This window comes from Pinus tabuliformis, chromosome 5_1 (genome assembly GCF_031772625.1).
Source record: "Pinus tabuliformis cultivar Carrire ecotype Pingquan chromosome 5_1, CPIR1, whole genome shotgun sequence".
Lineage (NCBI taxonomy): Eukaryota > Viridiplantae > Streptophyta > Pinopsida > Pinales > Pinaceae > Pinus > Pinus tabuliformis.
This window is the reverse complement of record NC_142305.1, coordinates 661,564,686-661,582,270: the sequence shown is the minus strand read 5'-3', so window position 1 is coordinate 661,582,270 and position 17,585 is coordinate 661,564,686. Positions and strand designations below refer to the sequence as shown.

Sequence of the window (17,585 nt, the reverse complement as noted above, 5' to 3'; positions counted from 1 at the left end):
ATACAGAAGATATGCGGATATACGGAAATTGTGCATATACGGAAGATATGCGCATACCTTCTGTATATGCACAATTTCCGTATATGTGCATATCTTCCGCATATGCACATATCTTCGTTCATGTATCTGCATTGTATATGCGCAAATTCCTTATACAGAAATGGCGCATATATATAAATTGTCATATATGGAATATATGCACATATCTTCCGTATATGCGCAATTTCTTATATGGACTTTGCTCATATACAATGCAGATACATAAACGACGCGCATATACAGAAGATATGCACATATAAGAATGTTAGGGATATATGGAGGATATGCGCATATCTTTCGTATATGCACGATTTCCGTATATGTGCATATCTTCCATATATGTACATATCTTCATTCATGTATCTACATCATATATGCGTAAATTCCATATACAGAAATTGCGCATATATGCGCAATTTCTGTATATGGAATACATCGTTTATATGCAAATCCCATATACGGAAATCGCGCATATTCTTTATATGCACAATTTCTGTATATGGAATTTGCACATATACGATGTAGATACATGGACGAACATATGTGCACATACGGAAGATATGCGAATATACGGAAATTGTTCATACATGGAAGATATGCACATATCTTCTCTATATCCATAACTATCCTATATGTGCATATCTTCCGTATATGTACGTCGTTTATGTATCTGTATCGTATATGCACAAATTCTATATACAGAAATTGTGCATATAGGGAAATTCTACATATACGGAAGATATGCGCATATCTGTTGTATATGCACAATTTCTGTATATGCGCAATTTCTGTATATGGAATTTGCACATATACGATGCAGATACATCGTATATGCACCATTTCCATATAGGTACAATTTCTGTATATGGAATTTGCATATATATGATGTAGATACATAAACGACGTGCATATACGGAAGATATGCACATATAGGAAAGTTAAGGATATACAGCAGATATGCGCATATACGGAAATTGTGCATATACGGAAGATATCCACATATCTTATGCATATGCGTAAATTTTTTATATGTGCATATCTTCCATGTATGCATATACAGAAGATATGCGTGTATCTTCTGTATATCTCTAACTTTCTTTATCTTCTATGCACATATACGGAAATTGTGCATATGCGGAAGATATGCACATATCTTCCGTATATGCACATATCTTTGTTCATGTATCTGCATCGTATATGCACAAATTCCATATACAGAAATTGCGCATATACGGAAATTGTGCATATACAGAAGATATGTGTATATGCACATATCTTCTGTGCATAATATCTTCCGTATATGCACAATTCCCGTATATGCGCAATTTCTGTATATTGAATTTGCACATATACGATGCAGATAAAAATTCCATATACATAAATTGTGCATATACGGAAATTGTGCATATACAGAAGATATGTGAATATCTTCCGTATATGCACAATTTCTGTATATGCGCAATTTCGGTATATGGAATTTGCGCATATACGATGCAGATACATAAACGACTTGTATATACAGAAAATATGCACATATTCGAAAGTTAGGGATATACGGAAGATATGCGCAAGATACGGAAGATATGTGCATATCTTCTGTATATGCACAATTTCCGTATATGCGCATATCTTCCGTATATGCACATATCTTCGTTCATGTATCTACATCGTATATGCGCAAATTCCATATACTGAAATTGCGCAGTTCCATATACTAAAATTGCGCATATATGGAAACTGCACAATTTCAGTATATGGAATTTGCGCATATACGATGTAGATACATGAACGAAGATATGCACATATACGGAAATTGTGCATATACGGAAGATATGCGCATATCTTCCGTATATCCCTAACTTTCCTATATGTTCATATCTTCCGTATATGCACATCATTTATGTATCTTCATCGTATATAGGCAAATTCCATATACAGAAATTGCGCATACACAGAAATTGTGAATATACGGAAGATATGCGCATATCTTTCGTATATGAAAAATTTCCATATATGGAATTTGCGCGTATACGATGTAGATACATAAATGACGTGCATATACGGAAGATATGCACATATAGGAAAGCTAGGGATATACGGAAGATATGTGCATATCTTCCGTATATGCATAATTTCTGTATATGCGCATATCTTTTGTATATGCAAATCTTCCGTATATGCATACACGGAATAAGGAGGGGAAAGGAATATGCACGGGCTTCAAGTTCTAAACATGGTTGGTTGGGGGGGGCAGGAATAAGGAGCTTAAGAATTAAATGAACTTTCTAGAGGATAACACTTGGGCCTTAGCCCCTAAATTCCAATTCTTGAGCACACTCATCATCAACAACTACAAATCATGACACACACCGTTTTTAGGGCCTTTTAGAATCAAAGTTGGATATAGATGTTTTTGGGAGCCTTTACACATTAAGGATGGGTCACAATGCCTTAAACATGGGTAAGGAAGGAAAACAAGTTCCTTAAGATATTATTGAATCTTCTCAAGCTCAAGAGCCTTGAATGAGTCCTTGAACCACTATATGAATTATTTTTAGGCATTTTTTGTAAGCCTTTGAGTGGGATACAAGGCCATGAGTTGGTTTTGTGAATTGAAAATAGGTATGGATGTCTAAACATGGTCAGGGGAGTAACTAAGGGATTTTATCCCTAATTGAACATTCTCTTACCTGAGAACCATGAACAATCCTTTTACATAACAACATAAGTAGCGTTTACATTGGTTGGGGAGTAAAAAAGAAACATTAATCCATATGCATAACTTCTCTCACTCAAGCACCATGAACACGTTCTCATATCGCCACATAAGAGAAATATGGTTTGCAAGGCCTTGACTCAAGAACCATGAAAGAACCATGAACATGTTTTTAGAGCACCACATAGGATAGTGGATGGTTATTAATGCCTTACTGAACATTTTAAATCTTAAGACCATGAAAAACACTTAGAAACCATGAATTGAGCCCTCTATAGGGTGTCCTTCACATTTTAGTTGAATATGTGCACCACTATGAGGTCTTAGACATCATGGATGGTCTCTAGTTGGTGACCATATCTAGAGGAGGGAAATAAGATCGTTTATCCCTATACCTTGGTTCTTAGGCTCAAGCGCCATGGATAATTCCTCAAACCTCCACATCTAACATCTGTTGGTTATAAATGTGCTCTATGGGTGCTATGAGTACCATGACTAGGTTATTTATGCACTAAGAACATGTTTAGATGTCTAAACAAGGTCATGGGAGACGAATAATGGGCCTTATACCTTAAGGGATTCTTTTCAATCTCAAACACCATGAAAAAAACATAATACCCATGGAGCTTCTAAGGCTATAATGATGAACATGTTCTTAAACAACCTCATGAGATCCTTGTATGACATCTTTGGGTTACTGGAGAGATATGGATGCCATGAACCATAAAACATGCCTTGAATGAGAATGTGTGTTGGGCCCACCCGATGAACCATTCTTAGGTCCATGGTTGGGGTTCTTTAACATCTAAGTAGGACATGGCTGCCTTAGGTAGCTTTTATTTACTATAAATATGTCAGAAGATATAAATATGGTTAATCGAAAACAAGGGAATTAAGCCATAAATGAGCCTTCTAGAGCTTAAGTTCTATGGTTAGGAGAGGAAAAAATTTCTTCCTTTGGCTATAAAAACCACTTCTTCATCTCGATTATAATGAAAAATACTTGTAAGTTAGAACACCAATAATATCTAGGGAAGTTTTGGGATCAATGTTGGATATAGATGCCAATAGGAGTTTTTGTGCATTGAGGATTTTTTGCAAGACTATGAACATGTTAAAGGAAAAACTCCCATAAGATATTATTGAATCTTCATGGGATGAAGAGCCTTAGATGATTCATAGAACCAACACATCAATCTTTGAGATGGGTTTTTGGTAGGCCTTTGAGCAGAATATGGGTGCCATGAATAGGTTTTATGCAACGAAAATGGGTTTGGATGCCTAGACATGATTAAGTGGGTAGAAAAGGGCCTTGACCCATAATTGAACCATGTGAAGCTCTAGTATCATGAATATACCCTACACATAATGACACAAGATGTTACTAAGGGGTCTTTGCCCTAAGAGTTGGATATGGGTGGCACTAAGATGTTTCATGCATTATGGTTGGGTATTGATGCTTTGAACATATATTTGGTATAGAAAAAAAACTCACAACCTTGATATTAGTCAAGGGAGGGAAATAACAACCTCATTCCATAAATAACCACTACATGAGGGCCCATATGGTTTGTGGGTCCTTATCATCATCAAACATTGAAAATAATTATCTTCAAATGTTATTGAAGCTTGTCATGATCAAGAGCCTTGAACAAATACTCAAATGAACAAACATGAACTTTGTAGGATTTCTTTGGCCTCTTAGTAGGATACATGTACCATGGGTTTGTTTGGGCATATGAAATGTGGGTCAAGGAATAAACATGGTGAAGGGGTAAACAATGAAATGAATCCCTAATTGAACCTTCTCAAACATAAGCACCATGAACGACACCAATAAGCAATGACAAATGCCCTCTCTAAGGGGTTTTGCACATGTAAGTTGAATATTGGGAATTATTTGTCTTAGGTATCATAGATGAATCTTAGGTTCATGCCATAGTTGAGGGAGGGAAAGAAGAGACTCTAGCCCTAAATTTTCTTTTCATGCTAAAGGGTGAATCCATAAATATATGAACAACTTTTTAGTGAAATGTGGGAATGAAAAATTTATGTTTCACAATATTTTTTTTTTAAATGAAACCTTCAAACTCATATATTTCAATGAATAAGTGATCCTTGATATTTAAATAAAGACAATTGAAAACATATTTTTTATTATTTTTTGAAGTGAACAAATTAAAAACAGATTTTTGTTCCCAAAATTGCATTTCACCTTTTACCTAAAATGTAAAACCGATAACACTCCTCTTTTGAATAAGAAAACAATCTATAGAGTGCACACACATATTTTTAAATGTTTTAGTTGTGTAGTTTTAGAGATATCTTTTTGTCTTTGGGGGGCTTGACTATTCGATAAAATTATATGTATAAGTTTTAGAATGAAGAAAATGAGAAAATGAGAAAATGAGAAAGTTTTGTCATTGGATAGAGAATTCAATGATGAATATATATGCATCAAGTCCACCACTTTCCATAGAAGAGATGAAAGAATTTTACCCATTGAAAAAGATGAAGTTCCAAGAAAACTCATAAAAATGGCGAAGGATTATCAATTTTGAAGCCCTTTATCGATGTCTAAGTCTCAATCACATTTTTTAAAATTCCTTAAAAACTCTCAACTGTGGTATTTTAAAACCCTTAATCAAGGTTATTTTCAAATATATAATTGTTTTTAGTTTAAAAGTCTTGATTGATGTTTTAAGCCCTCGATTAAGGTTTCAAAACTTGTTCAAGGGTTAAAAACTTGATTAAGATAAAATCTTTATTGAGGGTCCACATAAGCCATTTCATGTGCATGGCTTTCCAAAAAGTGGGATTGATATTCCTAAGTTCACAGTGAAGTGCCATGGAGATCCTCAAGCATGCAGATTAGATCTTTGCTGGTTATCATTTGCTTCCAAGGGTGATGTGGGCACCATTAATAAGTTGGTCACCGAGAATTCATCTAGATATATAACCAAGATTGTGAGAAACAAGGACAACCTTATGCTCTAAATGATTCTTAGCTCCATTGCTACAAAAAAAAACCTAAAATCGACCAAATATTGCATACCATGTGCACATTTTCAATATGAGTTATTTACCAAGGGACACTAGGTGTTTTCAATGATATTAATGGGTCTTTCCATCTTGGTAATGGTTAATAAAGTATAATAAGGGCCTTTGGCATTTAACAAAGGCTATTGGGCTTGAGCATGGTGAAGTATGCATTGACACACCACATAGGACCTTTCTATGGGATGCTTTCTCTCTAAGTGAGATACTGTTGTCATTATTTGGTTTTGGGAATCAATGTTGGATCTAAAAGCCTAGACCATGGTCAAAAAGGAATACAAGGTCCTTATGTGGGAAAATAAACCTTCTAGGTTGCAAGTATTATTAACATGGTATTCAACCATGACACATGTCCTCTCTATAGAGTCTCTAACACCCATGTAGTATTCCTTTTATCATTAGGCATAGAAGGGATGGGCCTAAGCTCTTGACTATGCCTAGGAGAGAAAAGTAGGTCCTAATGCTAATGTTTTGCATTTGAAACATAAGTCCTAATAATAAAGGAAAGGAAGACTCACATAGTTATGAATTTATGTAATAAAACACATGAGTATTACTATTAATGCATGTGCATTCTTGTATATTCCAAAAATGGCGGGCTTGCCTCTTTTCCTATATATGTTAGATGAGTCAACTACTTTGTTTTTAGCTTCAAATTAACAAACCTTGTTGTTCAATCTGCATAATAAAAAACAAATCCATTTTTTAACACCCTATTCTTATCGCTAATTTCAACCATATATTTTAGATATAATCTACATGTTCATCAATGATGAAATTGTGCACTCATTAAATATTTATATGAAGATTAACGATATTTGCTCATTTCAATACAAAATACATGAGCATATAGAATAAAAAGTAACATACCACAAATAGAAGAATGCAATTTTTTTAATTTATCAAATTTCCATAAATGAAAGTGATATATATTCCAAAAACCAAACTACTTTTCATTTCATATCCTAATAAGTTGTGCAAGTACATATAATAAATCCTAGTCAATAGATTGTTTTTTTTCTAGATTTCTATCACAATTAAACTGTCATGATGGGGAAGCATTAACTTGCATCATGCCAACCAAATACATAAAATGACATAAGAGATCATAGCATAAACAATTTAATACAAATATGAGTTCAAAAGTTAATTCTAGAAGAGGAGTGGTTCAAGTTTAATGCACAAAGTCCAAGTGGAGCCATTAGAGAATTTTTTAGTTTTAAAATGAGCCTCAAAACAAAAATGTACAACCAAAACCAAATTTATAAGAACTAATATGATTCAAGATGATGATGATGATGTCAATCATGGGGGATGGTTCACCATTTTTGGAGTAAAAAAAAAACATTTTCAATTCATATTTTCAACTTATCTCCCTACGATATTACTCAAATTTAGAGCCAGATCACTCATTGGATGTGGAATTTAATTCTTCTTCCAAGGAGTACCCAATTTTTCATGTATTTCTCATTTTTCATATAGCAGGGTCCATCAAAAGTATGCAACATGGGCATTCTTTGGATGAAGAATTAAATTCCACATCCAATGAGTGCTTTCGCTGGAAATTTTAGTAAAACTGTATGGAGATAAGTTGAAAATACTAGTTGAAAAAGTAGTTTTTTTCCGCTCTAAAATTTGATGATGTAATATAATCTTATTTTATTATTTCCACAATTATTATATTAATATTGTTTGATAGGCCCATTTTAAACCTCAAAATTTCTCTAATTCTTGAGAGATAAGTTTTGGAAATATGCTAAACTTGTTTAGATTTAAAGGTCAAAATGCTTATATCGATTGCCTATAGTCCCGATTCCCTTTCTCATTTCAGGAGAAGAAACAAGGCCTTATTGACCCTGTAAGAAAATGGAGAATAATTTTTTCTTTGTATGATATTACAAACAATAATTTAATATGAATGTTTTTTATTAGATTAGCATTTACTATGTAGAAGTTTCACAAAAGAAGCATGTCCTTCTTGTCGCCAACTAGAGATCATTTGAAATTTATTTTGGAATCATCATTATGCCTATTTGTATTGCAATTTTATTTAGAACAAGTTGAAGTACACTTTCCTCAGTAAAATCCACTAGAAAGGGACTCTCTTAGGGAATGAGGATTCCATTGAAGTGAAATATAATAACATAATCTACTTCCCTAATGGAAACATATATGATCTTGGCTCAAAACAAGGTTATATTTTCTAAAATTAGGATGGTTATCTTGACCATATACATGAGATTGCCTTTCACTATTAGTGATGCTTTTTATATATTGTCTCAAATCAAAAGATAAGTATCTTGACAATAGACATTCAAGAATGACTACCTTCAATGCCATGGATGTCCAAAAGATAAGTATCTTGACAATAGACATTGAAGAATGACTACCTTTAATGCCATGGATGTCCCTTCTACCTGTAATGCTAAATTTCATGTTTGAAATCTATAAATTGTATATGAAAACTAAAACTAAAGTTGTAAATTAAATTCCACTAACAATTTATCTATTCATGATTAAATTTGTAAATTAACAATTAATTCTGAAAATAAACATTACAAATATGATCTTTATGAGCTGTAAAATGACTACTTCTTAATACAAAACTATGTTTTGCACATTAAATTTGAAGCACTACATATATGTCATTTCTTAACTCGTCTCAACCTTATATCCAATATGTTAACTTCTATTATATGTCAACAACATATATAAATGAACATAAAACATCATAATGTTTTAAGGCTTTAACTATAATAATAAATGATTCTAAAAATTCAATATATTTGAGATAGAATGTATTCTTTTGTAGATTTTAGTACTTGAATTATATTAATTAGTTAAATATTTTTAAAAAATAAAAATGTATGATTTTGAAATTTATTTATATAACAAAAATTAATTCATATAATTTAACTTATTATGGTTTAATTATATATTTTATGAATTTTAATTATTTTAAATTCAATTTATTAATATGAAATTCACACTAATTTATTTTATTATGCCATTATTTTTTAACATTTTCTAATTATTATTAATTTTATTTAAAATTTAATTTAAAATTAAAAACAATTTAAAATTATAAATATAAGATTGCAATATTTTGATGGATTAAGAATTTTTTATTTCAAAATAATGAATATTATAATTTCATTGATAATTACATCGCTCTATTCCTAAAATCCTAAAACTAAAATTTGAACTCGCTAAAATATTATGTTTTATGAATGTGAATTGTTTTTCAATTTAATTTATTACTTTTACATAAACAACAATACAACTCTATTTAATTGGAAAAAAAAATAAAAATTAAAGAGATTTATAAATATAGAAAAAGGCCATATAACATATGCAAATTTATTTAAAACACTTCTAATACAAACCTACCTTAAACATTTTTTAAAAGGGACTAAAAATAGTTGAAAATCCCAGGTTAATTTACACTCATACTAAATTATCTCTTAACATTAATAATGCAATTTCATGTATATATACTTTAATTTAAAAACAAATTAACAAATTTATGAATGTCAATTCAGAAATTAACACATTTATAAATGTCATTTCATAGGCCCATATACATATTCCTATAAAACATTTTTTGGAAAAAAAATCGGAGATAGCTTACCTTGAGCAGCATAATAATTAGCATTTCATGAACAATACAAGTCGCACCTAAAATCCCAAATATATGTAAACTGAGTCTTTATTTAAAATTCATGGTACAGTGACATCTATGACACTGCACAACTATCCATCATGTCTGGTGGAACATACTTGAATTATTACACACCAATTGGAGAGATGACCACTATATAAGAGATTCTATTGATTCAGGTGTGGCAGCTGCTTGTGTCGCACTGGCAGTTTGGGCGGCACTTGCAGTCGTTCTCTAGAGATACATCTGCAGCATGCCTGTTTACACCAAACCAAAATAAATTCAAATATCATGTCATTCTGAAACCATAGAAATGAAACTTATAACAACTACATATAACGCAATACCCCATTTCATAAGTGGTCTCCACAATACGGTCCATTTGGAAGCCCTTTTTACTGTGAAACAAAACAACCCAAAATCAAACGAGCTCAGACGTAGCTAGATTCGAACTCGTGACAAACGACACGAAAGTTGAAAAGGGAAAAGAAGAGAGATTGATAGAAATCGAGATTAAAAGAAAACTGTAAAGAGAGGAGTAGAAAACATACGTGCAGTGGCTCTTGTCAGCGCAGTCACAATTTGCGCAGTCGCTCGACATGTTCGCAACAACAATTATCACAGAAACCAATTCCTTCGCATGTAACTTCTCAAGTGCTCGCTTACCTTCTCAAGCTTTGCTCGCCCACCAATATACGGTAGAACATCAACAAAATCAGATTGATCAGTGGCTTCCCTACACCGCTCTACATGACGGTGCTCTTCGATGATATTGCTAATGAAAGATCTCACACATGGCACCAAGCGGGCACAATGAGCATTGAGTTGAACCTACATCCAAAGTTACAGCTGCCCATGATATTGTTTAGCGGTATCAGGGGACATTTAGATAAAAGAAACTCCAGATGAAAGAGCATGCATCAAAACAATTATATGATAAAAAGGCGGGACAACTGATTTCAAAACAGGGTGGGACAACAAATTTAAAATTCAAATGACAGGAAGCGCGACTGCATCAGACACTAATATATCATGAAGATCACCTGAAATCTCTGACCCTATCACAAAGTTCAACCATTTCTTACTCTTCACAAATTCAAGACAAGGCCACAATACAAACCCAATTAAAACAACGATGATGCTAGTAGCCATGAATTTAAAAGAAGCAAATGCTACCACCAGAACGAGTAACAACGAAGGTATTAGACAAAGGAGAATAACTCCAACATTCCCAAGAGGAACTTTAAAGGGCCGAGCAAGTCCTAGCTTCTTGATTCTTAAACATATAAAGGTAGCAAACTCTGCAAACATACCAAAGCAATAGAGATAATTATCATCTGCTAAAATTTCTTGAAAACTCAATGAAATTCCAGAAGCAGAAAACATAATGGCGAGAAGAGGAGTTCCATATCTTGATCTGACAACAAATAGAGTAGGAAGCATGCCTGATTGTCCCATGCCAAGAAGCTGAAACGAATCAATGCTCATTTCAATTTAAAAAATTTATGTGCCACAGCCCACCCTCTCACATTTCATTTCAAGCGGGACTGTAAGTTTGAAATTTTGAGCGGGACTGCGAGTTTGAAATCTTGCGCGCAGAGGTTTAGTAGAATGTGTGTAGGTGGACAGTGCATTTTCATTAACAACATCCACTTGCATTAAGTACATCCAAGTGATTAAGTTAGAGCAGAGGATCCTGTCAGAGCGGGAGCGGTGGTGGAACCTGCCACAGTCAGAAAAATGGAAACGGTCGGAAAATAAATCATGATGTATGGGCATATATGTTACCATGCACGTGTGGAATCAGAATCTGTTAGCTGGAGAGATGATGCACATGGGTTGACAACCAAGAGAACATGTGACGACGTAAGGAGGGCTGTAAGGATGTAGCATTTATGTTTCTATGGAGGTGGAAATAGCTCTTGCCTTAATTAATATTTTGTTGTTTCATCTATAGGTATGGAGACAGTGTTCACATCTCGCTTGTTTACCGCATTCCATCTTAATTAGATTTCCTCAACTAATAACACTTAGCCTTGCTATAGGTGAGTTCGATACATTCGCTCCATTGATGGGTTTTATGAGAAAAAATTAGATGGGGTTTTTCTATGGGTTATGATGGTTATTATATGACTTAAGGTCATACTTACTCTCCATATACAAACTACTTCCTAGTGCTACTAGAGAAGTGAAAAATGTATAAGTTTACTAGCTGATTTTATACCTTGGAAGGTATTTGTTTGTATAGAATACTTGAATGTGAATGCACATTAGGGCTTGCAAAGATTATATACCACTCTTGCATCTTTGTAACTCTATACATATCTAATCAAAGTACGCATGTCATTTTAATCTCTTCTTGACTCACCCTCAAGCTTGATCACACATATGCATAAGGGTTTTTGATAATACCTCATGACAGTAACCCTACTTTGTCTTGGTCCTTGTCCTCTCGAGTGCATTATGATTCCTCAAATTTCCATCTTACTTGAGGCCCATGAAGGTATAATTGTCCCATTGATTTTGGCATCACATAAATTGCTTTCAATTCATAAGCCCATGACGGTGCATAAATGTTGTGTTGATTTTCGGATTTGAGCATCTCTTGTTCTACTCGTATAATTTAGTTGCAATTTTACTATCACCTCCAGATGAAATTATTTTCACAGTTTTAATTATTTATCCCTTTTCTTTGTACAGATTTAAATGGAGTTGCATTGGGCACATATTTAATGAAGAAGGATGAAATTGAATAATAGTTTGGAAATACGCCACTTATGGAGGAAAAATTATCTAATGATATAAATATTGACTTCATGAGGCTTTGTTAAGGACAACATTTCATAGGACAAGGCATATTCTTGATACATGACATGGTGGATGCTTTTATGTTTTAAGGGAATAGTTGCCAAGAATAATTAAGAGCCAAGTAGCCACCATAAAGCTAGCACACATCCCAAAGTGATGCATGGAGCATAAGGGATATTATATGGTCATCACACGAAATAAGGTGAAGAAAAAATGGGTATGAATCAAGAGTTCAAACAAAGTAGTCTTGGACACATGATACATGATGGCATTAAACCATGTATTGGGAAGATACCATCTGGGGAAGAGTTTCATGAAAACATAAGGAATAACACTTTTATTCTATGGAAGAAGTAATGTTCATTAGTCCATGCAATGGATACATGATGGTAAAGGCTCGGTGATAAAGGAGGGGGCGCACTAGGATTTTATTGTTGGGTGATGACGATTATGCTCAAGGAAATGATAAGGTCACAATACAAATGTTTAAGGGGTCATGTTAATAGTGTTATCACACACTAAGGGTGCATGAGGTTAGCGCAAATGAAAATAAGTAAAATGTGCCAGCTTGTCCCAAAAAATGAATCAAAAGCGTGAGTTTCTTGTCGACACATTAGTTTTGTTGTATTCTAATATTACTTTGTGATTTATGAAGAAATAAAGAAAGGGAAAATTTTACAGAGGAAGAATTGGCATTTCCTACAGTAAGCAATGAAATAGGATATGGAGTGAGAAGCACATCAACCTCGCCCACAAAATCCAGATACAGATGCAATGTCATCCTCGAGTGCTCCAATTCTGATTCAAAATGGGAATGGGAGACATCAATTTCTATATTTTTAGACAGAGATATTTCCCCCTCCAATGAAGAAGAAGAATTCATGACGAGCTTGCTTTTCTAAGGGTCCTCTGCCTCCTTCTAGGTTCAAACTTTGAATTAAAGATTGTTGCTGGGAGCTTCTACAAGGGTTCTGTGACGCATCAGATACATCGTGGATAGACAGGGGAGCAATTCAACCTTTCCCTTAAGCAATTAGAAAAGTCCTTTCGACATGTAGACTATCACTACAAGGCATGCCCACTGGCGACAGATCAAATCCCTAGGAAGCAGCGTGCTGAAAATCCCTAGTAACGAGTCGAAATTATTTGACTTAAGAAAACAAACAATTTACTTGTTGCAATCTTTTAGGAGTAGCATAGCCCCATGGAAACATAATCTTAAAAGTAGCCTAAAGTTTCAAATTGGAAATGTTCAACGTGTCTCTTGGATAGTAACTAGATGTCGAAATAACACATATACACATACAACCTGGAGTAGCCTACGTAAGGCATGTGACACAAAGTCATTCACTTGAAGGGTTGTGGATAGTCATTATTTCATTGAAAGGAACCATTGGTTAAACATTGCATTGATAATTCATGTAATAAAATGTGTGTTTAGGTTGTCGACAAAAAATGTAGTTGCTTTGGAATCTTTGTCATTATATATCGAAAGTGTGATTGTTGTTTTATCATGCTCGTGGTGGAAGATCGTACCAACTAGAACTAGTGTTGCAAAGTCTCTGTCGGAACTAGCAAGAGCGATTGGAAAGTTATAGTTGTAAAGTTTCCAGATCAATGTTTTCTTAGAAGATGTCTTCAAATGGTCCTACAGTAAATCTACATGTGGGACTGAAGTTTGTGTGACCCTCCTCCTTTTTATTTCTGTGATCACAACACCTACAGGTCGGGTAATCGTAGTGGAGAACCCAAAGGTATGCCCCAAAATGACTCGTGACTCCTTTGAGTGTGACCTTCTTTAGATCACACCTTCCAAATGTGTCTTCCACCTGAGCTGCATCTCTTTAGGTTGCTTGATCACAACCCACGTTCCATCGAACCATCCAATAGTACGACCAACTTTATAATGCGACTGGGTGACCTCCAGAAAGTTGCACTTCCACCCCAGTCGCTGGGTCACATTTCAACGCCTCAAATGAGCCTCCAGAGAGTGCAACCAACCCTATGATATGACTACGTGACCTCCAGTGAGTCGCATATCCACCCAAATAATTGAATCGCACCTCAAGTCAACCTATAGGCAATGAGACCTCTTAGATTTTGCAATTGTGTGACTTCTCAGCCAGAATTGCGACCTAAGGATAGCATGTATTTATCTCTTCACTCATCGAAGGTATCTTCTTCGTGATGTGAGGACACATAACCAATATGGTGTCAAGAAGAGCCTGTTCTGAGGGTGGGGTATGTGCTTTATGAGGGTCTATTTAGGGCTAATCTGAGGCTATACCTTCTGATAATTTTGGCCCTCAGTAACAGGGCTAGTTTGAGCCAAAGACTAAGACAAGTCTTGGAGCTATCTACGAGAAAAATCTAGAAGATCATGTAAACACGTTGGATAAGGTTCTTTTCCTATGCTCACGGGTTCTCAGGCCTTATTTCAGCCTTGAACTTGTTCCAGATCTCTCAATCCAAGTTTGTTGTCTTATATGCATGTTTCAGCTCTCTATACTTTGAAGGAACTTAGGGTTTTCTTATGACAGATTTTGGACTATTTCTGAGCTTAATTTTGCATGATGATGTGAGGAAAATTTGAGCACATTTGTGTCAAGGTTTCTAAAAGTGTGATACTGTATTAATCTATTTTGAGACGTTATTATGCCTCCCTTAAGACATTGTTAAATTAAGTTGTGAAGCAGCAGAAGTAAGGCTCGATGCATTGGAGTTCTATTTCAGAATTAAAAGTGTTGGGCTACAAGAGCACTGATCAGGTTCAAAACCCAACTAAGAGCCCTCATCTACAACAACAAAGACTTGTGCATTAGAATCTGGAGAATTAATCAAAGATAAGGATTGTTCTGTAGTGGAGGAAGACGTTTCAGGAAGATAGTGGCCTATTGTCAGTAGCAGACTCTTGGAACTTCCTTAGACTCAACCATGACATAATTTGCAGGTTGACAATTTGAAGAAATGTTGACAAAAGGCAGTGTTGTGTTCTCTAAGTAGATCTTGATGCCTAGTCATTAGTAACTAAGGAAACTCATTTGTTGCATATTGCGGTGTTGAGTTTTGATGCAGTATTGGAGGAACAGATTCAAAGAATGGCTCATCTCTGTTTCAATTGAAGAGTTTTCAATAGCATCAGGCCTATGGAATCTAAGAATTGAGATATACTAGGCAGAAAACCAATACCTATTCAAAAGGAACAACATTGTGAGTTAAGGGCTCGGACAAAGTTTTCTTGTCAAATGAGAATTTTCATAACTGACCAATGTGACAATATCTAACCTTGGTGTACACTAGTGACCTTGATTAGACAGTGATACCAGGATAGTATGTGTAGTGAAGCGATAATGAGAGTAAATGAGAATACATCTGAGGAAGTCCAAGAGGACCCCCCAAGGCCACATGCATTGATAATACTGTGGCACAAAAATTGACCACACAGGGGTCTAGATTAATTATTTATTAATGTCATTCTTTCAAATTAGTTGGTTGTAATTCCATTATCATTCTTTGTTTGAAATTATGTTTGAGTAATGTTATTTTCTTGTAGGTAGAAGGAACAGAACAAATATTGGTCTACGCAAAAGGATTAGGGTTTCTCATGGAGCTTGCATAACTAGGTTTTCCTTTAGTAAGCCAGGTGGTCCCTTCCAAGTTCTAATAACCTTTCAATAAAATCAAAGGCACATCACCAGAAGATAGATGAAGGCAAGTGAGGCATAGTGGAAAGAAAATGAATTGATTTCATGTCCAAGTATCCTCATCGTTGTGAGATTTAGGCATCAAGAATTTTGGGGTTTCCAATAACTGACCACATCTCTCTCTATCTCTTTCATCACGATGTAAATATCACCCACCATTATATCAACCACTATGTTACGTCTGATTTGGGCATGTAATAATAATCGTGGCTTGAGGATGAAGTGGGTAATCTCAAGAGTCATGAGGGTAGCGGAAGGTCATAAGGGAGGCTAAGGGTCATGATAGGTGAATAATCACCTCACCTCTATAAATGTCCCCTTAGGCCTCATTATAATGGACTTTAGCACTTGAGTTGAGACCAATATAGATAGATGATTTATGCTTGAGTGCTAGGGCCACTCAGCTCTTGGTAGCTAAGAGAGTGGGTTTGTAGTAGAGTTAGGATTTTGACATCGAGAAATGGTATGAACAACCCATCTTCCACTATTGGGTATTGACCAATTGCATGACATCTACTTGAAGTTGCAGAATATTAATAAGATGCTTTCTTTTATCTTTGGCACTAATTCCCATGCGCACTCATGGTGGTTGTATTAGATGTCTGGTACCTCACCATATTTGTGTGTGTGATTTCATATACACAATATGCTATGTTTTGATACATAGTGGTTACATGTATGTTTCGCTTTCGAATATGTGTTTACTTGTTCCTTGCCATATCAGTGACCTATTGTGAACTAATTCACAATTGACCTCCAACATGTTCCTGTTTATTATGTCCAATGGGGTTTTAGCTCACTAATCACTATCATCGTTTATCTCTTCCTATCGTTGTTGTGACTTGTTTAAACCTCTTTCTTCTATTTATCAGTCTTGGGCTGATTTCGTTTCACTTTTGGAGCACTTCATTCTCACCCCACTCTGGCTCTTTCTCATTTGATAACCAAGAGAAGAAAACATTCATGGCAATAGCCGAGACCACATATTGGATGGGGCTCCTATCCCAAATGGTGTGAAGTCTAATTGGGACTTCACACTGGGAAGACCCCTTAGTCGTTGGCGGTACATTTTGGCTCATCAACAGGAACTTTCCCGGTCAATTCCTACATCACTGTACCTTTGAACAACAGGAAACTGTAAATTAGTTTTGTGAAGTTTAAAGACATGTATTAGAAAATTTAGTCAAGGGTATAGGAAGAATATAAACAAAATAAAAATGAAATAAATGATCTCACCTAGATAAAGGGATTGGAGTTTGAATTGTGCTTAGCGAGACCCTCAATTATAGTGTTCCAAAGAGAGAGAAATTAATTCAAAAAAATTGAAAAAAATAATAGCTAGGAGAAGGGTTGAAACCCATGTTCTATTCCAAGAATAAAATTTCATTTACGTGACCCAAAATTAACTCTGTGGCAGGACAAACCACCTTGAAATTTTGTGGAATGTTGGCACTCTAGAAATTGAAGCCTCTTTGCAAGGAAAATTTAGGCAGGTATAAAGAAATGCATATGGCTATGTCATTAGAAGTTAGAAAAGAATCATGGTCATATGAAAATCAAACTTACCATTTGCAGTAGACAATGAAAGAACCTCAGTGAG

General features: G+C 34.8%; 1 protein-coding gene across 1 annotated transcript; it reads right to left on the bottom strand.

Moving 5' to 3' along the window:
* Window positions 1–9,648: 9,648 nt before the first annotated feature.
* On the bottom strand, window positions 9,649–10,099 carry LOC149166725 (metallothionein-like protein EMB30). The gene is made up of 3 exons (XM_089431397.1): window positions 10,025–10,099; window positions 9,821–9,871; window positions 9,649–9,730 (listed from the first exon to the last, which is right to left on the bottom strand). The coding sequence occupies exons 1-3, from the start codon at window positions 10,072–10,074 to the stop codon at window positions 9,649–9,651; spliced, it is 183 nt and encodes a 60-aa protein (XP_089287523.1). The 5' UTR covers window positions 10,075–10,099.
* Between the last annotated feature and the right edge of the window lie 7,486 nt (window positions 10,100–17,585).

Excerpts from the sequence above, each read along its gene's own strand:
- LOC149166725 (XM_089431397.1), bottom strand. The coding sequence starts at position 10,074 with ATGTCGAGCGACTGCGCAAATTGTGACTGCGCTGACAAGAGCCACTGC. Across the intron at positions 9,872-10,024 it reads GCTGACAAGAGCCACTGCAC|TAAAAAGGGCTTCCAAATGG; the intron begins GTATGTTTTCTA and ends TTTGTTTCACAG. Across the intron at positions 9,731-9,820 it reads GAGACCACTTATGAAATGGG|GCATGCTGCAGATGTATCTC; the intron begins GTATTGCGTTAT and ends TGGTGTAAACAG.